At 40.0% G+C, this 25,217-nt stretch overlaps 1 protein-coding gene across 13 annotated transcripts in view; it reads right to left on the bottom strand.

The window, feature by feature from the left end:
- The window catches only part of LOC150087201 (bromodomain-containing protein 2-like), a 736,023-nt gene that overhangs the window by 132,999 nt on the left and 577,807 nt on the right, over positions 1-25,217 (bottom strand). For all 13 annotated transcript variants that reach the window (XM_090373020.1, XM_090373014.1, XM_090373018.1 and 10 more), the window contains one exon: positions 11,591-11,687. In XM_090373020.1, coding sequence (XP_090229146.1) covers positions 11,591-11,687 — 97 coding nt within the window. The remainder of the gene's footprint in view (positions 1-11,590; positions 11,688-25,217) is intronic.

The following is a 25,217-nucleotide window of genomic DNA, read 5'->3' as shown; positions in this document are numbered from 1 at the left end:
GTGAAATTGTATCTCTAATACAAAAATTGATGTTCGATGATTTTTTTATTTTATTTATTTTAAGCAATACCGCCATCACTGTATATTACATATGACATGTATTATGTAATATATTATATTACAATATGACATGAATATTGAGCAAGTAAATAGGATGAAAGACTCGCGACTGATGGACATTCACAATTGTTCACCTGGGCCGGCAGATTAGCCAGACACGGAGATCTTCCGTATCATGCGATTTTTAATTTTTTTTCCCCCGAGTGTCTATTTAATTATTTGATTTTATTTATTTATTTTTATTATTATTTATTATTATTATTTTTTTTTGTGGTGGTGTTATTGAGTTTTAGGAGAACCATCGACTAAGGCCGTATTGTCTGTGCGTGTGTTCTGCGGTCGATTTTTTCTTTGCTGGACGAAAAAATCCGAGTTTCCGGGAGAAAAAACCATGCTACCATCGCCTGAGACCGACTAACTCATCCACGTTACGAAAAAGGTCCATAAAAATTTCTCTCGTCATCGAACTCAGGTCTTTTCCACTCCGCATGGGGAAGACAGCTATTTTACCAGCTGTGCTATCCACGAGGGCTATCCTTTTTCTCTGAAAATACCTTCTCTAGGGGCGGCTACAGACTAGTTGTCACAACTAGCATCGTAGGTGCCAGTCTTTCCTACCCCCACCTCCCCAAATACCAAGAGCAGATGCGGGTTGAGATTTTTGGTGCCCAGGCGATTGCCTACTTAGCCATATATATGGAACATCCTGGCCATCTCGCATAGATAAGGGGAGCAGAACACGCAAAATTCTTTGAGATAGTGCAACATATTCTCCTTACACGAACAGAAACACAGAAACAGAAAGATCTCTGTTGAAAGTCGACACAACGTTTGGACTAAATATAAGTTCTACCGTTCCATAGATAATAAGAATTAGAGTAGTTGAAATTAGATTTTCATGGAAATTATGGAAGTCAAAAATATTAGCAGGGTAAATCAGATACCCACACGAAAAAGCTTCTTTGAATTTTTGAAAATTATTTCTTAATTCATTTCTTCATTTGCGTTTTAAATTATTGCGGGTTTTTCAACTCATTGCACAACTGTAAAAAGCATTAACTTGAAATTTGAGTATAAGTTAGCAATCTCAGATAACCTTTAGCAGTTGGTATAATTAGTTTTAAAGAATTATAATAGCACTGAATATCACAATAAGAGCTCAGCACTCCGGCTTCTATCCATCCATCCGGAAAGTTCATGAAAATGTTACAGTTTTAAAATCAGATTAGTAAGGCCAAGTGGTATATTGGGGGGGGGGGCAAGCAAAATAACAGAAAAAAAAACCATTATTATAATGTAGAAAAACTGTTTGGGTGGATTTAGTATTAGTAATGAAAATGATGCAAGAAAGCAAGCTAATACAGCATATTGTTTTTGGCCAAAAACAAAAAAAACACATAACCTGTCGATCCCCTCCAATAGTTTTTCCCCCCCTCACTTTGAATTTATGCACCATCGCGTGTAGTCTAAGCAAGAGGAAGAATCCAATCAAAATTTAATTTTCTCAATCCAATCAAAGCCTTAAACATCCCAACCAAATAACTTCGGAGGTGCCTAACCTGCAGACTGAAATTTGCAGAACTGAAGCCTTTCTTGGCGACTTTCGTTCCCTTCGTCACTCTCGTTGCCCTTCTCTGCACCCGTCCAGAAATCTACATCTTTCCTAAAATGAGGTGTCCAGACTTGCATGCAGTACAAAATGCAAATTCAAGAAAAATTATTATATTAGGGCCACCCATAATTTCTTACTTATCCCCGCATATGTATTATGTCTGTAAATTGCGTGTGTTCTTTTGTCGATTTAATCTGTTTTTTCTGGACGAAAAAACTCCGGTTTCTGGAGGAAAACCTTGCTATCTACGCCTGAGACCGACTAACTCAGCCACGGAGTGAAAAAGCCCACTAAAGTTCCTCGCGTCATCGACGGGATTCGAGTCTTTTCCACCTGGGGTGGACGGTGACAATACCACTGTGGTACACGCGCAGACAGTACAATAGATGCAGTCTAACCATTGCCTTGTACAAAATAATATTACTCCCATATCACTGCTTGAAAAATATCTGTATATTATTAACAAAACCTCGAGCTGTCCTAGCAGCTCATCTGCACTTCTCAGAGAATTTCATATCTGACCGCACAATTACCCCCAGGTCTGTTGCATTTTCCACTACCCTCAGTTTAGTACCACACAGTTGGTCCGTTAATCTGTTATTACTGATACCCATATCACCTTGCATTTGTCAACGTTAAACTTCAACTGCCATTTCTCAGCCCATCTGTCCAAATTTTCTAGTCCTTGTTACGGAGCACATCCTTATTACTCTCGTCAAATATCATGCCAACCTTTGCATCACCTACAAATTTTGACATCAAGCCTATATACGTTCGTCAATATCCTTAATAAATAATGAAAACTACAACGGTCCGAGCTCTAAACCTTGGGCGATTTCACTAATAACATTAGCCCAAGAGGAGCAGTGCCATTAATAACATTCTCTGTCTTTTTCCGCCCAACCATCCCTTTATCCATTCTAGAAAGTTGCCCTTAATGCCATACTGCTCCAATTTGTACAGCAGTCTTCCATGCGCAACAGCATCAAAAGCTTTCCTGCAATCTAAGTATATATAATATCAAAATTATTTTTTTTTGCATTCAGTTCTTCTGTTACTGCATCATAGTACCAAATAAGATCGTCCCTTAACAAATACATGCTGTCACTGCAGTATAATTACCTTCATGTCGAGATGGTCCTGCATTACTTCTTTAACCAGAGACTTACTTTCCTTGGATAGAAGTTAACAGGTCTATAATTACTGATGTCACTTTTGATCTCGCTTTGTCAATCGGATACTGTTGCACACCTCCAATCCACAGGACTCTGATTCCAAAGATGCTCTTATAATTATGCTAAGGGTTTGCTTACCTCCCTTAATATAATTAGATAGATTTCATCCACCCCAGGCACCATTTTTTTTATGTTAAGCTTCAACAATTTTCTTCCACTTTCCTCTCAGTTATTACAAAATTATTTAGCTCCCTGTTATATTTTGATGAACTTCTGGCATTCACCTCAAAGTATTTCTCATGCGGGAATGTAGATGTAGAATACTTATTCAGTTTATCAGCAACCTGAGCAGGATCATCAACAGTAAAACCATAAATATCAAGTGAACAAATGTGAATCATCCCCCTTACTTCTAGTGTTTACTAAGTAAAGAAACCTTTGCTGTTTTCCTTTGTATTCTTTGCCGGAGACTTCTCGTTATCTGCCTTAGCTTGCCTAATCTCCTGTGACTTAATTACAGACTACTTGGTAATTTATGTGCATCCCATACATTTTCCTTCTCTGCCACGAGTCTCATCAGTTCATCTGACATCAATTTAGGTCTAAGCCTGGGAACGGTATTTCTTAGTTGGTATGAAAACCTATAGCCTCCTTGATGAAGTTCCTGAAGACTTCCCATTTAAAATTTGTTGTTGTAACATCATCAGTTGGTCCCACTGAATATAATTTAAAAATTTTCTGAGACCACTGTAGTCACCCTTACGAAAGCAAAAGCGTTTCCCTTTGCCCTTGACGCAATTATGTCTTTAATTGAATTCTACATTAGTACACTGTGATTACTGCCCACAGAGGGCCTTTAACCTACAGATTCTTAATGCATGAAGAATCGCTGCTGATAATCAGATGACGAGTATTACACTCTCTGGTTGGCTCTCGAACACGCTGCTGTAGAAAATAATCATCCAATAAATCCACAAAAGTCCAATAAGTCCAATCATCCAATAAATCCACAAAATGGGAAGGTTTTTTTTTTTTTTTGGCTGATGCTGTATAAGCTTGCTTTCTTGCATCATATGCCTCTACTAATGCTAATAATGCAAACCTCTGGCTTGTAGCCGTGAAGGGAGTTGTATACAGCAATGTGCTTTCTGTATATAATAAAGAATTCTTCTTCTTCTAATACTAAGTCTTGTTGGTGGGCAAGTGACCAACCCACAAGCTCCAATCAATATCTGGAAAGTTAAACATGTAGTGACCCACTATTTCTCTATATAGTTGTTTGTTTTATTATTAGAGTCATTAGGCTTATGACACACTCGTCTCATTTGTTTTCCGAATGCTTAATACACACAAAACTGACTCAACATTGCATTGGCCACCAATGTCAACTGAATGCACTGCCTTAGATTTAATATGCTTCTTAACTAAGAACATAACTGCATTCCCCTCCTGTCCTGTCTCTCCTTTTTAGTATTAGTAACGGCCGCATGGTGCAAGAAAGCCTATGGCTTATGCTGCACCAGCCAAAAAAAAAAAAAAAATCCGAACAAAACAATGATAAAAACAAAAAATAAATAAAATAAAATAAATAACTAAATAATAATAATTAATAAAAAAAAATAAAGGAAATTAAACCTATCAATCTATGCGCTTCCCTTATCCGAAAGTACTATCCAGATGACCTTTGAATTTCCCCAAACTGTCGGCCTCTACCACCCATGAAGGCAACTTATTCCAGTAATTTATAACTCGCTGGCTAAAATAAAACTTCCTGCAGTCCAATCTAAACATTTCCCCCCGTAACTTGAATTTATGTCCCCTAGTTCTAGCATCATTTATAATCTTGAAAATTTTGTCCTCATTCATTTTACTGATGCCTCTCAGAGCCTTAAACACCTCAATCAAATCTCCTCTAAGGTGTCTAGTTTCCAAACTCTGCAACCCACATATTCGAAGTCTTTCTTCATAAGGACGCCCTTTTGCCGATCTCACCAGGCGAGTTACCCTTCTTTGCACCCTTTCAAGAAGCTCGATGTCTTTCTTTAGGTGCGGTCTCCATACTTGAACACAGTATTCCAAGTGTGGTCTAACATAAGCCTTATATAATGGGATTATCACGTCCCTATCTCTACTTGCAAAAGTTCGATAGATCATCGATAGGACACCATGGGCCTTCCTTGCAACCTATTTACAATGCTCAGAGAATTTCATGTCTGACCGTATCGTAACACCCAAGTCCCTTTCCTCCAGTACTGGGTTTATTGAACTCCACCAAGTGAATATGTTTTTTTGGGATTACTGTTTCCCAGGTGTAATACCTTACACTTTGTTGGATTAAAGCACAGCTGCCATTTTTCTGACCATTCCTGAAGTCTATCTAGGTCTCTCTGAAGAAGCTCAGCTTGATTTTTTTTTTTTTTTTTTTTTTGATTTGGTAGTTGTTGGCGCATCGGCTTCTGTGGTCATATTGCACCTCCCAAGGTTTTTGGAGTACTTTGATCCAAGCCCGAGGCGGGAATCGAACCCGCGACCTTTGGGTTGCCGGGCAGGTACTTTACCCACTCGGCTAGCCCGGTCGGCCCAGCTCAGCTTGACAGTGATCATTAACTACTCTACCAATTTTAACATCATCTGCAAATTTAGACATCACGCCCTCTATCCCTTCATCAATGTCGTTTATGAAAATTAAAAACAACAGTGGTCCTAATACTGATCCTTGGGGAACCCCACTTCTTACATCAACCCAATCTGAGGAATAACCATTTATCACAACCCTCTGCCTCCTGCCCTGAAGCCATCCTCCTATCCATCGAAGGATTTTCCCAGTGATTCCAACCTGTTCCAGCTTATAAAGCAACCGCTAATGTGGGACTGAGTCAAAAGCTTTGCTGAAATCTAAATAAACAATGTCGAAATTATTCCCTAAATCCAGCTCGTGAGTGACCCTTTTTTGTACATATTGTACTCCCCATATTAAAATTTTGCATCCCTTATATCTGGGTGACACAACGTCTTCTATATCCCCACAATGCCTGCATTTGATGACTTAATCGGTACTTCAAATTTATTTACTGTGCACCTGGCATTACTGTACATGCACCTGTTCTTACTCTTCGTTACCCGAACACAGCCCATTTCTATGATGATCCACAGCGGGGATTGAAATCCCGGACAACTTGCTTTCCAGGCTGTGCATGTTTCAATAGAAGCAGTGCAAGAATCACTTCAGCCTCTGCCTGCGGGTCTAGTCAATCTACGAGTCTGTTCCTCCCCTTCCTCAAGCTATCAGTTTTCTGACCCACCTTGATAGCATGACCGAATATTCTTGCATCTCTTCTATTTAAGTGTATCCCATCCCTGTAAAAACAGGGATGGGATACATTTAATAAGAACAGGCTATGCTGATTTTAATGCTACCTCATGAGCCTTGTATAGTTTCTTCAGGGTTGAACTGATTGACAAGTCGCTTACTGTGTACTCCCTCTTATCGGCCAGAATTGCAGACGCTTTCAAATTTAATCCTAACTCGCGACTTTTACTCAACACTGACCTGCACTTGTTGTCTTCAGATTTCTACGCTTAGTATGATTAGTGTCAACGTCACCTTTCCTGCCATTAAAAGATGTCTGCCCTACTTCTGTCCATGGCAGATATACCATATTCCTATTCTTTCTTTCTGCACAATATACTTCCTGTGGGACCAGCGCATTCTACATTGGGGATTGCCGTTGTGTTGCGTGAAGCACAAGTGAGGGCTCTGGCATTGAGTTGGGCAGCTGAGAGAGCTTGATGGGGGGGGCCCACATTTTTAATTCATTTAAGGGCATCCACCCTATTCTTAAAGCTCTCAAAAACGCCCACCAGATTGCTGATTTTACGCCTAATTTCCTCACACTCTTGCACCAAACACACAAAATTATCCTCTTGGCTGTATCATGTCCCGTTCCAGTTTGTCCGCAACGTCTCACATGTAGCACATTTTGTAATGCCGATGTATTATGTAGTTACAGAGTGAAAAACTTACATTTGGAACTTTTTTCCGTAGGCAGAAGGCGGTAGGGTCATATTATGAGAGGAGATCTCGGATATCAGTCAAATTACTACGATAGCATCTACAGTTCCACTGCAAGAAGGTAAGCGTTATTTGGATTTAGCAAAACCCTCGATTAGTTTTCGACGGGCTGAAATCTTATATCACTCAATTCTCAATTTATCCCTTCCCCTCCTTTGGACACCATGGTTTTTTTGTATCCATCTCCTCGTCAGTGAATAGTTCTAAAATCTGATAATCTTGGTGTGAATCTTCTAATTCATGCAATCTGTTTGGTTTGCATCATGACTAGATAGTGTAGTATTCTGCTGTAGAACGACATCGGGATATACATTATTCTGCGTATTTACAGCTTTACTTTGTTTGCTTGTAGTTTGGTTTATCGGTACAACCAATACTGAACTTTCCCACTGAGCTAGTGATTCGCTTGGTGGTATGGTTACCTCCGTTTGGATACAATTGATATTTGTCTTCTGGTTACTTGGGAATAAGTTGACTTGTTATTGTTCGGGGGTGGTAAAGATTCTTTGGTCTTTTATTAGGTCACACAAGTGACCAGTTTTGTATCGCTGTATCTTATTTATTATTATTTTTTTCACATTCCCAAAGAAGACACTCCTTAGAATACGCCGGATGTGTTTCTTTGCAGTTAGGACAATTGGGTGTTGTGGCTGTGCAGATGGTATCAGCGGGCATCGTGGATCCACATGTGACACAGGCAGCTGCTCCTCTGCAGACTGACTGTGAGTGCCCAAACCTCTGATATTTGTCGTAACGTAAGGGAGATTTGGAATGTAGTCTTTAACAGAAGTTAAGACAATCTGCTTTGATCATGATCGGTAGCTTGAGATTGTCAAAAGCAACGATTATGTTCCAAATGAGAAGTAGTATACCGTCCTGCTTTGTCATAATTCGTCTTATATTAATAACTCTTTGACCTTTCAGGTATTGCTTTAGTTCTTCATCTGACATTGATGAGGCCCAATTCATTGACTACACCTCTTGAATGTTCAGGGAAACGTGTGGTGAAATGCTAACAGAAGTTCCACCAAAAATTTAGTTTTCATATTTGCTCAGATTGTCAGGCAGTGAGAACTTCAATCAGCTGTTTTAGTTGTAGTAGGGTGTTAAGAGCATCAGCGACTAAGGTCATATTGTTCCGTGTATATTGTCTGTAAATTGCGTATGTTCTAAGGTAGATTTTCTGTTTAATGGAGGGAAAAAAATAGAGTTTCCGGGAGGAAAAACCATGCTATCCTGGCCTGAGACCAACTAACTCAGCCACGTTGTGAAAAAAAGGACATAAAAATTCCTTCCGTCATCGACGGGATTTGAACTCGAGTCTTTTCCACTCGGTGTGAGGAGGAGGGTGATCTTACCAACTGTGCTACCCACGAGGGCATCTGTTATGGACCCCTTTGAAAAAACAGATACTGAAGTAGAACTAACGAAAACGATACGTCTGATAACATGAAACAGGCCACTGGTCTTTTCCCCTTATTGATATCGCAATCAGATCCTGTTTAAACTTAACCATCGCGACAGACGTCCCTCCTTTACAACTTCCCTTGCAAGCCAATGCTTCTATAAGACGAACGCATTATATAAATAAAGCTTTATTATTTCAAAAGAGATGTGTCAGGGATGACCTACAACAATACCGATTACGGCATGCAAGCAAGGAGTCTTAAGTGTTATAATAAAGCATCCTACTGTAAAGCAAACTCACCACCTGTCATTATCCAAGTTTTCAGCGAAAATAACTCAAAATTCGTACATTTAAATTTAATATACCTGCACCCGAAGTATACGTCGAAATCAGTAACATCTAAGGTCTTCATTTCTAGCATGAAGCTGGTAATTACAGGAAAAAAAACATCGTCGGCTATTTTAATGGCACATTCAGAATTCACATTAGGAAAAACTTGAAATTCAATATCTTAATGACAGCTCATTTTTGTTGAATATAACCGAGAATACCATAACAGATAACTAATAATGAAGACTGCAGAAATTCTAAGAAATGAATTCGAAATTAAAAAACCGCCTTACATTAAAAATTATTGTCCCCCCCCATCTCCTTCATGCATAGTAATTACAGAATATGAATTCACTTAAAACCATACAACAACAAAGTGCTACCTTCAAAACTGCCGAAGTCTAACAAAAAATGAAAGTATTGATGGGATAATATAATTTTGTGACTATAACATCGTATTACAATCGGTGCCAGTTCAAAACACGGCTAGCAGGGCAGTCGCCCAGGGCGCCATTCTTACAGGGGCGCCAGAAGCTGGCTGAAGAGCAAGGGAAGGATTTTTTCACAAAACCTTGCGGAGATTTCTAGGATATGGAAATGGTCGCCAAAATAATCTTTCTGCCACCAGAACACCTGACCTGATTATAATCAGGTCCGGACAGGTCAGGTCTCCCAGTAGAGGAGACTGCCACCTAGATTTGATTATTATTTTATACAATGGCAAGTAGTAATAATAATAATAATAACAGATAGGACAATCCTGCACAACAAATCGGACATAACCTTTGTGGACAAGAAGGAAAAGGCTACCTATCTGATTGACATATCAGTACCCAACACTGGCAACCTGCAGAAAACCCATGGGGAAAAAATCTGGAAGTACACGAACCTAAGACAGCAGATCAAAGAGATGTGGCATATGGAACAAGTAACGACCATCCCGATCATCGTGTCAACCACAGGTATGGTGCCAAAGACCCTACATAACAGCCTAGTAGCAATAGATTCCCCAGCGAATACCTACAAGGAACTCCAAACAGTAGCAATCCTGAACACCTGTAGGATAGTCAGAGACTTCTTCGACCAACAGTAACACCAGACATAACAACAACCACCCTGTGTACTTGGTAGCAATACCTGTCACGAGGTGGAACCCCCAATCAGGGAGAAATAATATAAGAGCAGCAATAATAATAATAAGGCCGTACTAGAGACCTCTAGTCACAAACTATACTGAGACCGCGCCCTAATAATGAACAAGAAGGTCCCTCACAACGGACGACATAACTCTCACTAACAAGAAGAAAATGGCTATATACCTGATCGACATAAGGGTGTCCAACACCAGCAGCCTCCAGAAAATATACGAGAAAAAGATCAGACGTACTCAGACCTAAGACAGTTAGTCAAAGAAATAGGGAACAAGCAATGACCATCCCGATCACCGTGTCAACCACCGTCATAGTGCCAGAGAGCTTCCATAAGAACCTAGCAACAATTGGCCTCACAGAGAACACTTACATGCCACTCCAGAAAGCAGCGATTCTGAACGACTGCGGATAGTCAGAGCGACTATCCTCGACCAATAGTAACAATAATAATAGTAGTAAGCGGACAAAACCAACTACCGCTATGCACTGTCTGCGTGGGTAGCACAGTGGTACCGCCACCGTCCTCCCCACACCGGGTGGAAAAGGCCCGGGTTCGAATCCCGTCGATGACGGGAGGAACTTTAGTGGGCTTTTTTCACTCCGTGGCTGAGTTAGTCGGTCTCAGGCGTAGATAGCAAGGTTTTTTCCCTCAGAAACTGAGGTTTTTCGTCCAGCAAAACAGGCAAATCAACCAGAGAACACAAGCAATTTACAAACACGAATACGGGTTAATGTAATTTCATTTACGGGTAACCCTAATACAGTAATTTAATTTAATTTAATTACCGCTATGCACTTGGTACCAGTAATTAACCAGTATTAAACTATACAACCTTAGCCGTATACAGTAATACTAGAAGTGTCGTCAATAAAACGAGTGAATTCGAACTACTGGTAAGAACAGACAAAATCGGGCTAACGGAAACTTGGTATGACCCGGAAATGGAGAATGACGAGTTTCCCTATGGCATGTACTGTATTTAGGAAGGATGGGATTTATTATAAAAACTTTACAACCGATAGGTGAGTAGGCTCCTGGAGAGTTCCTTGGATTGGTGAAGTGCCAGTGCATTGCCTATGAATGAAGGCGGTTCTGAGAGTGAAGTGGGTAATTACAGGCCGATCAATGTGACCAGTGGTAGGAAAAAATCATGGAAGCACTGAACAAGAGTGGATCATTTGTTTGAAATTCTGAAGGAAAAAGCATGATTTTATAAAGAGAAAATCATCGTTAATCACAACCTAGCTACTTTGACTGTCAAAATAGCTATTGTATTATAGCTAAAATATAGCTAATAAATTAAATATATAATAATTATTACATAATTTATATTTGTATTTTAAGTAAAGTTGTTTAATTTTATCTAGAAATGTGTATTTTTAAAATGGACTATTAATAATTTTAATGATAATAGAGAGAGAGATGTTACAAGATGTGCACATTGTGACTGGGTTTATCACACGTAATGTGTTAAATAAATAATCGTTATCCCTCCACAACACATGGAAAGGCCTGCGTTCGAATTTTGTCCCGTTTCGACGGAGAAATGTTTGTTAAATTTTGCCCCAGCGAGTCGATTTAGTCTTTCTTTGGTCAAAGAGTCCGGTTTTTCATCACTTAAAATAGTCAAATCGTAAAATTTACATACATTTACAAATCCGCCAGACACAATTAAATAAGCTCATATTTAAGGCCTCATGGCCTTGGTTGCCCCTGCACAAATTCTCTCTGTCACAAACACACACTCATAGGCATGCACACAAAATATTTTAACAACTTACGTGACAGATATGGCAGCCGCATCTTTGCTGAACGTTTCTTCCTTCGTGTGACACTCCATTTCAGAGGCATTTCCGTTGGGAAATATCGGTGCAATTGCTAAAACCAATTAAAATTAATCTGAGATTAATGAAATCCTCTTAACTGAATACACATTCTTGAGAAAATTTAGTAATTTGGCGCACAGAGCGTTGAATAATTTTCTGAATTCTTGAAGCAGAGGGTTGAGAGATGAGCAATTTTCATTTTTTTTTATTTTTAACCCTTTTTTGACTTAAAGATGCTTTTACCATGCAAGTTAAATACAAATTACAAGACTGCAATATAAAGTGAGTACCAAATTTATTTTTTTAATGAATTTATTTTATTTACAGAAAATTTCAAAGGAAAATAACTAAAGTAGTGAAAGTACACTGAAAGGACAGAATTCATGGAATACCTGGTTCCTGGGCAACGGGTCGCTGTCATCCCTCTCGCTAGTGGACGAACCCACCGCTTGGCAGGTATACACTGCATTCACGTGGACAGTAATTCGATGTCGGTATGGATAAACGTCGTAAGTTAACCAGAAAATACTCTGAACCGACTTTGAAAGAGGGATGATAGTAGGTGCCCAACGCATGGGTCAGCCTATCGTGGAGGTGGTACAGAAATTGTACTATTCACATTCGACAGTATCAAGAGTGTATTGAGAATACGCCATTTCCGGAATAACATCTCATCGTGGGCAGTGGGCGGAGAAAGGTGGGGGATGAACGTGGCCGTCGACGTCTGTGCTGCATTATTTCGGCCAACTGGAGAGCGAAAGTGGCACAAATCACAGCCGACTTCAACGGGAGGTGCCAGAAACATCACTACCGAGACCATCAGGCGATCAATAGGTTATGCGAGCCGCAAACTCACCAGAGTCAAATCGCTAATACCACGACACAGGACTCTACGCCTCAACTGGAAGCGTAGAGTCCCCCACAGTTATTTCCAGCGGAAGGGAGGGTTTATATCTGGCGGAAACCGTACGAAGCTATGCACCCGTCATGTCAACAAGGAATTGTTCAGACAGATGGACGGTCGGTAATGGCCTGGGGCATGTTCAACTGGCACACGTTGGGACCTCTGGTACGTCTAGACGCATCTCTGAACGGTCCAAGTTATGTGTCCATTTTTGCAGACCATCTGCATCCCTTCATGGTCATCGTGCACCCACAGGGCAAAATGGACTCTTCCAGCAGGACAATGCACCTCCTCTCAGAGCCGTGTTGACTAGAATACGGTTCGAAGAGCATTCCGAAGATTTTACCACCATGGAATGGCCTCCCCGTTCACCGGATATGAACCCTGTGCAGCATCTTTGGGATGCTGTGGAAAGGTCCGTTGGAGCTCCCAGGAATGCGACTGAATTATGGACAGTGGTTCAGCAAGAATGAATGGAAATACCTGTGCAACGCTTTCGTGAACTAGTGGACTCAATGGCTCGCCGTGTGACTGCCCTTACTTGGACGAAAGGTGAGCCTACCCGTAGGTATCCTATGATTTCTGTCCACTCAGTGTGTACACAGATAATTAAGGAAAATCATTTTTTATTCATTTATTTCTTTAATTATTTACTTATTTCTGCTTTAACGAGGGGGCGCTGAAATATTCTCAGCTCTACCCATTTTCCGATTTTTTTTTTTTTTTTTTTGATAAATGAGTGTCAAACTATGAAAGAGCATACCTTTTTATGTTAAACACAGCCTGAAAAAAAAAAAAAAAAAATACCACGTAATATCCATTTTTTTTTTTTTTTTTAACCGGTTGAAGAAAGGAGGTCAGCCCAAAACGCCACGTCTTTAAGCAAAACTGAAGACAGAACTGTTATGAAATACCTGTTTCGACAGGGGAAAACTCCAAAGGAAGTTCATGCCGATATGATGGCGACGTTAGGAGAATAGCATCCATCCAATTTATCATGACAGCGGGGTTTCAAAATTCATTTATTTTATTTTTTGACACTGGGGATACAGAGTACAGTAAGACCAGTTTGCGCGACAGTGCCTGAAAATGTTGATGCCGTTCACGCTATGATGTGGTCTGATAAACGAATTTCTGCTAAACGAATAGATAAAACTCTAGGAATGCCAAGAGAACGTGTTGGATGTGTTATTCATGACATTTTGGGCGGAAGCTTTCTGCTAAATGGGGCGCCTCCGTAGCCAGAAGCAGCAGTGCGTAGCACACGCTTCTTGATTAGACTGCGGTTCGAGTCCGTGACCACCAAATACGGAGGATGCGGAAAGGTCAGGGAATGACCACCGCATATCCCCGGAGCAATATGACCTTAGTTGCTAATGCTCCTAAAAAAAAACAAACAACAACAACTTCTGCTAAATGGGTCCCCAAACGTCTGAATACTGATCAAAAGAGACAACGTTTCCTATCTTCAATTGCCATTCTTCTCCATTTTGGGCAAGATGCCAATGATATTTTTGGCGCGAACTGTGATCATGGATGAAACATGATTGTTTCATTATGACCAGAGACCAAGGAACAGTTGGACTGGAAGCTTAGTGGCTACCTCTCCCCGGTCTAATGAAGTTCTGCACCCAGAACTTTGCTGAGAATGTTATGGTGTCTCTTTTGTTTATTAGCTTACTTAATATTAATAACTGGACATACTTATACGTTAATTTAAAATGAATACTACGAAAAAGAATACAACGTATCATTTTCATCAAGAGTGAGTACTAGAATCCTTTTTTGTAATGATAAAACACAAATGTTGTTGCTTGATTTGCAATGCTTCCGTGGTTATACCCGAAAAAGGAAATTTAGAAAGCCACTTCAACGCACTGCACTCCATGGTAAACACCAATAGGATTTCCACCTAATAGTGACCTTAGAAAAAATTAAATTACCACTATTTAAGCTCGTATCAGTAACAACAGATGGAGCAAAAGCAATGACGGGGCATCTTAACGGATTCATCGCATTGTGCCAAAATGATGATGAATTCCCAGATTTTTTGAGTTACCACTGTATCATCCACCAACAAGTGTTAGGCCGACCAGGCTAGCCAGGTAAAGTGCCTGCCTGGCTCCCCAAAGGTCGCAGGTTCGAATCCCGCCTCGGGCTTCGATCAGAGTAGAAAATGCAAGAACTTTGGGAGGTTCACTATGTGCCAACAACTCACAAAACTAAAAAAAAAAAAAAAAAAAAAAAATAGCCAGCAAAAGATTAAATACTAAGTGTTTGGACATAGCTTTCAAAATCGTGAATTCCATCAGAGGACAATCTCTTCAAAGGAGACTTTTCAAAATGCAACTCAATGAAAAAGAACCAGATCTAATATTACATACAGATGTGAGGTGGATGAGTCGGAGTAAGTTTCTACAGAGATTTCGAAATTTGCTGAATGACATTAAAAAAAGTGGTGATCAAAGGGTGATGATTATGAGCAACTACAAGATAAGAAGTGGTTGTGTGATCTGGCTTTTTTTGGCAGATTTTACGAGTAAATTTAGTGATCTGAATTTGGAATTACAAGGAAAAAATAAAAATGTGGGTGACATGATTAGTAGTATTTCTGCATATAAATATCAATTTTTGGCAATGACTAAGGATTTCAAAGAAAAATAAATTCGATCATTTTGCAAATATGCAAGGTCATTTGCAAAAATATCCCGTTTTTAAATTTAATAGTGAGAAATATGTTTCTGAAATAGAGAAAGTTGTGAATGATTTTGAAACCCGATTCAGTGATTTTAAAACAATTGAAGACATTGTTCAATATATTTAATGTCGACTTAGATACGAAACAAATTGCAGAAAATACTACTTGAAAATTAAATTATTACATTGCAAAACGATATCTTCCTAAAAGCCAGATCATCAAAAAAAGGACTTTTGGAAATATGTTTGCCGAGAAAAGTACCCAAATGTAAAAAAATGCAGTGAACTTCCTGTTTTGGTTCCACATATTTATGTGAATCGGCCTTTTTGTATTTCAAACAAAAAAAGACGAAGAATCACTATACTCTTACGGACTTGCATACAGAAGATTCTTTACGGTTGGCCTTATCACAGTATAACCCCGATTTTGAAAGCTTGGAAGATGACATGAAGTCACAAACTTCACATAAATTAAAGTTTTAAATACGCAAGAATTTAAAATAAAAATTCTTAATTGTATTTAATTTTAAAATTTATAAACAACATATTTCAATATGTGTTGATTAACTTTTTTAACCTTGTGCAATGAAATTCTTGAGATGGTAGATCGCGACACATTTTGAAGAAAAAAAGTAGGTCGCATCATAAATTAAGTTGGCCATCCCTGAAATAGATGATGCATTCTGTAATTCATTTTATACGCATATGCTATTATAATACTTTATACAACCTTAGCATCGGAATTTTACTATAATATCATTATGCTCGACCCGAGGTGTATTGTCCCCCGAGCGAGGAGCCATTCCTACGCCCTCTTCCAGTTAGAAAAAATTTAAGATGTTTTTATTGAGTTAATATTTTTGCTATAGAAAAGTTAAAAAGACAAATGTAAACACAAAAAAAAAAGACAACCAGAATATTTATAATGTTTTATTGTCATATTCAATCATTTTTCCCCTTTCATGAAGCTGCTTGAAATTGCCTTCCAAGGAGCTTCCAAACAATTAAAACTCTCTGATAGATCCAATACATGGTTCAATGCCGAAGTCCAAGTAGCATTCAAGAGGAAACAAAAAGCATTCAGAATATGGAAAAAGTACCATAACTCAGCTGACTACCAGATATACAAGAAAGAGCGGGCAACCTTCCTCAAATGTAAACGAAATGCAATCCGGCAGCTGGCACTCAACAGAATAAACCACTCGAAACGTATTACATCCAAATGCAACAAAGATTTCCATATCGATGAGAAGGTATTTCAGGAATGGGTATCTTTGACTTTCAACGAATTGCCATTAGACCCAAAAACCCCAAACCTAAATGATTTCATCATGCATTCCAGACAGCCCCTTTCAACTATAACGCTAACAAAACAACACCTTATAAATACCATCAATAGACTTCCTAATAAATCTACAACTGGTCCTGACGGCTTCCCTCTCTTCATGGTTAAAGTGTGTAGTGCTTTCATTGTGGAGCCCCTTCTTGTAATCTTTAATCGCATATTGAAGTCCGGATCAATCCCGACAATGTGGAATCACTACAGGGTACAACCCATACCCAAAAGAAGAAACCCAAAGGAACCTAAGGACTTGAGACCGATCTCAGTGGGTTGCTCTCTATTAAAAGTGTTTGAGAAAGCTATCTTATCAGCACTGATCGACCAATGCTTCTCTCATAGACCGAAACATCTGCATACCGTGATCCCCAAAAGATCTACATATACAAACCTACTGGATACCCTATTTAAAATTCAAACTGCTCTCAACAGTAAATCTCAGCTAGACGTCATCTTCCTGGATATTTCATCTGCTTATGATAAGCTCTCAATTCCCGCTCTCATCAACATTCTGGAAAAATACTTTGGCATTACTGGAAGCCTGCTAAAAACCATCAACCGCATCCTTACACCAAGACAACTCATCATCAGCTATAAATCCTTCCAACGGGAGTGCAGTATAACGAGAGGAGTACCACAGGGAGGTGTCCTATCCTGTGTACTGTTCGCCGCTGCCCTTGAACCCTTCCTCGCAAGGTATACTGATTTCTCATCGTATGCAGACGACCTCAAATTATACATAACATCTAAAGAAGCTGAACAAACTCACCTGACTAATCAGCGAGTCTCCGTCCTAATCGACAGCCTTGTAGCATATCTACTGCAAATAGGTCTGGAAATAAATGCATCAAAGTCAGCTCAACTTACCTTTACAAAAAAGAGAATAAAAAATGACATCACAGCCTATCACAATGGAGTGCAGATAAGGAAAGTGAAGTCTCACACCGACCTCGGCTTGACTTGGGATGAGGGCCTCACTTTTCAGAACCATTTCTCGACTATGAAAACTAAGACTTTCTCAGCGATGTGGGCAATTCGACAAGAGCTGACGGGGTTACTACACGTCGATGTAGTCGGTGGATACGTCCAGCGGTGCCTACAACCTATCGCACTGTATGCATCACCAATCTGGTCTTCTGCCCCGACGTCGTACATAAATAGATTCCTCGCAGTCGAGTACTGGGTAATGCGATGGATGAACAGGGTCACGCGCAATGCTTTCACCATCTCCAGGGCTGTGTTATATACCAACTTAAATATCACTCCCTGGAGAGTTCACATTGCATCCAGGAATATTCTTCTTCTTTCTCAGATGCTTACCGGTGTGATTGACGCCCCCAGTCTTCGAGGACTTATCTCTACTCCACGTGCCGGACGCAGTAGTGACAGTCCCTACCTACCGTTGCATTCTACGCTATCCAACCTGTGCTGTCTGATGAACTTCTTCCCAAACAACGCAGTGAACCTTTTCAATTCATTGACAATAGACCCTGTGAAATACTCCGAAAGCAAGCAGTACAGAGTGAAGAGCATCTCAGAAGCGCACTGCTTACTTCAACTATAATCTTGACAATGAGTGAATTTGTAAACAATATTGTAAATATACACACTTGTGTAAATTATTGTAAATAATTGTATTCGTGCATTTTTGTACACTCTTTTTATATTGTAAATAATTGTAATTTTTACTTTTTGTACACCCTTCTTATATTGTATATAATTGCAATTCTTGCATTTTGTACACCCTTCTAGCCGGTTGGCTGTGTATAAGGGGTGAAAGCAAACCCTTGCTATTTTTTAATAAACGTATTTTAATAATAATAATATGCGCCCTCTCAAACCTTCGACAACCCCAATGTCACGCACCCCCAAAGCGTCAGCGACCCGGGCGATCCCGGCTCGCCCAGCCATGGCTGCGGCGTTCCATACTTTTGATAACATGTGTGTGTGTGTGTGTGTGTGTGTGTGTACAGGGTGTCAAAAATATTGGTACAAACCTTTAGGGGAGGTAGGTAACATCTAAAGGAATGTGAATTGCATAGGAACTCATAATCTGAAACGTCACGGGAAAGTAGTAGCAGAGGCACAATAAGCAGAAATGACACAAGACAGTAATTAGTGGCAAACATTTATTTGACATAATATTAACAATGCAGTACGAGATGGAGGCATTTCATGATGCTACAACAGATGCTCGAAGGTTCCACCATGAGACGCGATGCATGCGTGACATCGACGCAGCATGGATTGGCGGACACGGTCGAACACACGTGGAGTTTCTTTGACAGTAGCAGCAGCGCAGACGAGTCTCGCCACGAGATCCATTTCCGTCTCCACAGGCGATTCATACACGATAGATTTGAGCCCCCCCCCAAAGAAAGAAATCAAGGCTCGATAAATCAGGTGAGCGTGGGGGCCAGGCAACTGGTCCACCACGGCCAATCCATTGACGCCCAAAACGCCTGTTCAAATGGTCACGAACACACCTTCCATAATGGCAGGCGCCCCGTCATGTCGAAACCAAATGTTGCGTCTCACATTTGCTGGAACATCGTCAAGTAACCCTTTTAGAACTTGTTCAAGAAAGATCCGATATTTAGCGGAGTTCATGCGGGATGGTAACAGGTATGGGCCGACTAAGCAGTCACCGACCATATCTGCACACACATTTATTGCGAAGCGATGTTGTGCCGCATGGGGGCGCACACCGTGTGGTTGTCGTGAGCCCACACATGAGCATTGTGCTGATTGAATAAGCCTTCCCGAGTGAAATAAGCCTCATCCGTGAACAAAACATAGGCTGGAAAATACAAGGCTTGAACACTTTCTTGGAGAAACCAAAAGCCACACGTGCAGGATGATCTTGGGGGAGCAGTAACTGAACCCTTTGGAGATGAAAGGTTGTAAGGAATCGTCGTGCCAGACAAGCTGTACACTGCAACGAGACACTCGTTGCAGTGTACAGCTTGTCTGGCACGACGGCATGTGTGCTGGTAGTAGGATTATTCTGGACGGCATTCAACACACTTTCTTCCATGGCGGGAGTTCGCGTCGAACGCGGTCTACCCGCACTACTCCTGTTACCTCTAAATGACCCATAATCGCACAAATTTTGATGCACACGCGCAAACAAACGGTGGTCCGGTACACGTCTGTCTGGGAAACGTTCTCCATAAATTCGTTGAGCGGCTCGTCCATTGCCCTATGCTAATCCATACTCTAGGTGCATGTCTGCCAGCTCACAGTTCGTATATCGATGCATGCTCTTCGTGCGGCGACTACTGCTTGAATGAGTAAACCAGAAATTTTCCCTCTCGCGAACTGATGAACAGCGCCGTGTACCGACTTACGGTGATGTTTCCGGTTATGGGTTCCTATGCGATTCACATTCCTTTAGATGTTACCTACCTCCCCTAAACGTTTGTACCAATATTTTTGGGACACCCGTGGCGCATTATAGCCTAAGTTGCTGATGCGCCAATAAAACTCAACTAACTAACTAACCAATATTTTTGGGACACCCTGTATATACACACACACACTTCCATTTATCCTTCTAAAGGACGTTGGCCACCCCTAGAGATATGCGCACGCTTGCTAACACCGACATAAAAGTATTATATTGTGCTTACTATAGTGCTTTCATATGCAATAGAGCTGCAACAGCTGTTCTTACAACGTCATTGTGAACCGGCACGCGTTAATGGCATTTCCATATAATGCAGTTAAAAGAATTTGATTTTTTGAGTATTCAGATAGGCGGAGCAGCACAGGACGAGGGAGAGATTTGCAGGACCTTGACAAATGCAGATATGACGACAACAGCATTATTATTAAGGTAGGGAAATTTTCCGCTCAACTGCTATTGCAGTGACCTTCCATGATAATATGAAAGACAGGTTGAAAGTATAAAGCATGGAAATGTTTTGTTGAGTTTACCTTAGCTATTCATAGTTTCTAAATAGTTCAATTACGTATCAAGCAATAAGAAATTTAAGAACGGTTAGGTCCCACTGTTAGAAGCATACATCTATACAGGACCTGTACATGGTGCTTATTTAATACAGGTGACCCCCGCTTAACACTGATAATTCGTTCCAGAAAAACAGAGCGCTAAGTGAATCCGCGCTAAGCGAGCTCCGCATTCCCATAAGGTAACATATTTATTTGTAAGTTGCGGTCGGTGCCATAGGATATTTCCTAATCAATAATAAACGGCAGTGAAAAGATGCACAAATGCCGGTCAAAATATTTAATATTCGAATATTTGTACATATAAAATATTCTGCATTACATACGTATATAATTATGTGGTAACTATTTACGTATCAAAATTAAACTTAAAATTCCAATTAAAATCATGAATTTAATTGATCTAAATTGATTTAATTTACTTGATGAATTTAATCATGAAAAATGTGTCGATTTTGGGTTGAACTTTGGCCCCTCTTCCAAATAAACTAAAAGGGGTTATTAATTTTAAATCCCCCGCAGCGTTACCACCCAACAATAAAGTCACCCGATCCTTCGCCGCTTTGAAATCTGGCATGTTTTTTGCTTCTTTCAATATGAAACTTCTTTTAGGCATTCGTTTCCACAAAAGCCCTGCTTCATCTATGTTAAAAACTTGTTGAGAAGTATAACACATAATACCCTTCATCAATAATTTTAACAAGTTCTTTTTTGAAAGTTTCGGCTCCTTGATCTGCACTTGGGGCTTCACCCTAGATTTTAAATCTATTCAACCAGCCCTTACCAGTTTTAAATGGTTCCACATTTTTTTTTTTTTAAGTGAGTTTTCTTCAGATCATCATATTGGCTAATCTCTCTCTCTCTCTTTTTTTTTATAGTATTTAACTTAACTGAATTCTGCATTGGGCATTATCTTCAATAAAATTAGTTAAAAGTTTTTTTCCATTTCAATCCTAATAGCCGGCCTAGCCCTAGTTGCTTGCAGTGGAACAGCTATCTTTCCCGCTGCTAAAATTAATTCTTTTTTTTATAATTGTTCTTACAGTTAAACTTGCAAGTCCTAAATTATGGCACACATCCGCTTGTCGTTGACGGGAATCGATTCGCTTCAAAACGTCTAATTTAATTTTCAAATTCAGTCTTTTTCTTACATTTATAGTCTTCGTACTGCGCTCAGACGTTGCTTTTTCATTCTTATCGGCCATTATTAACTCTTCTAAAATGTAATTGCGTTGGTTGCATTAATTATGATACAATGTTCAAGTAAACTGTCTGTTACGCACGATGTCTAATACGGTACTGAGTGATGACTAGACTTCGGATAAATGCATATAACGCAAATATTACAAGCAATATACTTGATTATTTTTTTTAAATGTTGATCTGGGAACTAAGTAACAAGTGACTGTACTGCAATTAAATTAGCGTGCGAGAAAATTTCACTGAGCGTTGGAAAATTTCTCAAGTCGGCGTGGGAAATGTTTTAATGCTGTTTTGCTATTCATTTTCAAGCTAACTCCATCAAATGAAATGATTTCGTTAAATATGCCAAAAATGCTATCTGTAAAAGAGCGTTATAGTAATCTGTGACAGCGTTATAGTCAGATACGGGTTATAATATAAGAACAGCGTTATAGCGCATCAGCGTAAAGCAAGCCGCCGTAGCCTAGTGGTCAGGCGCGCGGGTGCATAAGTACACGTGCCTTGAGTGACCGGGGTTCAAGCCCGTGACTGCTGAATACGGTGCTGTTTCTTGTATTCTGTCTATCTTGTGAACTCCTCTGATCATTTGGTCGTCCCGGAGTATAAACAGAAAATTTATTTAAACCGCGTTATAACCGGGCCTGCTGTATATTAATTCAGCGGTTCTCAAAATGTGGGCCGCAAACCCCGGGGGAAATGGAGGGGGGGGTGAGTGGTGATAGAACCTTACAACTTTGCAAAGCTTTTTGCATAGGTTGTAAAGTTCCATCACTGTTTTCTTTTACATATGGTTTAAACTTTAATATCAAAAGTAATTGGCATATTTATTTCTTGCCCAACTCTACCCAGAAAATAAAAGTTAGGATGAAATCATTAGTTTTATTTATTGGGGCGGGGTCACACAAATCCATTAAAACCAATTTAGGGAGTCGCGAAAATTAATTCATTGTCTTGGGAGCGGGGGTCGCGTTATCGCAAAGTTTGAGAACCCCTGTATTAATATATAATATACACACTACCCCGGCAAAAGCATTCGGACACCAGTCACCGTGTGATGAATGGTCCGAACAAGATGCATTCAAAGCTGAACTGGTTTAAAAGTGAGAAAATAATAGAAAAGATATCCCAAATAAGCAGAATGAATCGTGGCAAGACGCTCAGAAAAGCATAATTATATTAGCAATAGCACTCATGCGACAGTACCTTTGAATCTCCCGAAATCATGTAGGGAAAATATGGAAGGAGGACAATGTACTGTGTGCCCGAAAATCCTAACAGATGGGAGTCGCCAATCATTGAAGAAAAACAAGAAAACAAACGTCCTTGGAAAACGTTACGTTCGAACTGCATGGCATGAGTTTCCAGGGCAGAATTGCTGCTCGCAGCCTAGCTCGTGTTAGCTACCCCTCGCTTTTCCCGGAGGTCACTTGCAGTAGCGCCTAATATCCACCGTCCTTGGACCATGACACAGTGAAAACAAGTCCTATGGGGCCTGAGTCGCATTACAATCTTAAAATTAGATGGTCGAATGTCGGTGTGGAGAATGCCCGAGTATCGTTGTGCCCACAATGAACATGGGAAGGCACGAGGTCACGATATGGGACACTACAACCAACCATCCATTCCGAGTCACTGAACCTCGGACAATTCAGTAGTGCCCACATTTTCGCAGTTCTTTGGAAAGGGACACTCAACGTTCGGGCACTATAATGCTCCATCCCGCACAGCAGAGAAGTGTAAAAATCTGAATTTGAGGGAAAAGAAATGCAATAACTTCCCAGGCCGCGACAGAATCCAGACCTGAATCTGATGGAACACGTTGGAATAAACCAGGACGCCGAATCGGGGAACGGCCATACGCCCATCTTCTACAAGTGAACTGGCGACTGCACTAAAGGGGGAATGGGCCAATTCCTGCTGCCTGCTAAAAGGAACTCGTCAGAAGCGTTTCACAATGGATTGATGCCACTGAGGCCAAAGTTGAACCTCTATCAGTGAATTTATTCGTGTTTTTACAAACGTGTTGGTTCCAGAATATTTCTGGTGGGGCAGTGTATACACTTAAAAACTATTTTGAAAATATAACAAATAGATAAAGAATATATAAAACACAGAAAATTGTTGCTACTGAAAATACTCTGAATAGGTTTTCCGAAGTGGTTTTTATTTATTTAGGCTGTAAACTTTTCCAATGGACATCGATTCCCCCTAGAATGCTAATGGCAAACTGTTTGCTGAATGAATAAAATATTTTAAACTTTCTTGCTTGCTTGCTGGGGGTAGTCCCTATATTTTACATATTTCGTGCGCTCAAATGTTATCTTGGAGAAGAGAGAGTGCGCACATTGTCAGCAATGGCTAGTGTGCCAACGCACTGCTGCTGTTTGTTTGCGTATATCCAAGAGTGCTAATTAGCACAGTCGTTTCATTTGTGGGCCTCTTGCTCTCATCTAGCATACTTCGTGAAAAAGAAAATATCATGAACCATACAATAACAACGTGACCAGTAACCACCTAATCTCGATATAGGTTTCCTGGAAATCTCCGTTTTCACTGTTTTCTTGCCACTCTGGCTTGTGACGTGAAGGTAGTTGGGTCTTCTGTTTTTTTTTTTTTTTGTAATAATACTTTTTTTTTTCATAAATTTATACACTAGTAGACAAAGTTAAATGGAAAAAGTACAAAACAATTGATATATCCATAAATTTTCAAAAAAAAAAAAAGGTACAATGCATAAATGATGTTTTTTCATTTTTTTTTTATAAAAATCGGACTTTACGTCCTATTATAAGTGTGTTGTGAACATACTGAACAGATTACCTCAAGCTCTCATGCTGCTAACAGCGTTCACAGCAATGTTTTTCAATCTATTTTGGGGAGCGGGACGCTAACTCTTTGGAACCCAACCTTTGTAAATTTTATTTCCTTCATTCACTTTCATCTAATTTACAAAATAAGCCTTTTTTTTTTTTTTTCATGACTACAAACAAAACAATTCCAATGGATTATAACCATCGCGAGAATTTGCTCTCGGCATAAGTATATAGATGCGTCGTCTACCAGTTGAGAGATTGGATCGTAGATTCCAGGAGAGAAGTTCGTAACTAACGTAACGTTTTTTTTTTCCGGGGTGTAGGGTTTTGGGGAATAACAACTTGAAATCGGTCTTCTCAGCGCATCCTCATATATATGCTCAATGGATTCAAGCCTGGATGGAGATCTCAATGACCATTCCGACAAGGAAATATCCTAACTGTGAAGACAGTCCTCCATCAATTGAAAGAGATAGAGGACTTTCTTAATTCTCTCTTTCAAAGTCCGCCCTTTGAAAGAGAGAATTATCCTTTAGAAATGGGGTCTGCTGCATATTGCACCCCGAAGATCTCTGATATGCGGTCCAACGTTTCATCCACATGTCTCTCTCGAAGATGTACAGTTCCGTATGCTAGGCTGTCCTAACCAGACTA

Source organism: Mastigoproctus giganteus, chromosome 4 (genome assembly GCF_048544385.1).
Source record: "Mastigoproctus giganteus isolate SK-2022 chromosome 4, ASM4854438v1, whole genome shotgun sequence".
NCBI lineage: Eukaryota > Metazoa > Arthropoda > Arachnida > Uropygi > Thelyphonidae > Mastigoproctus > Mastigoproctus giganteus.
This window is presented reverse-complemented; position numbering and strand designations above follow the sequence as displayed.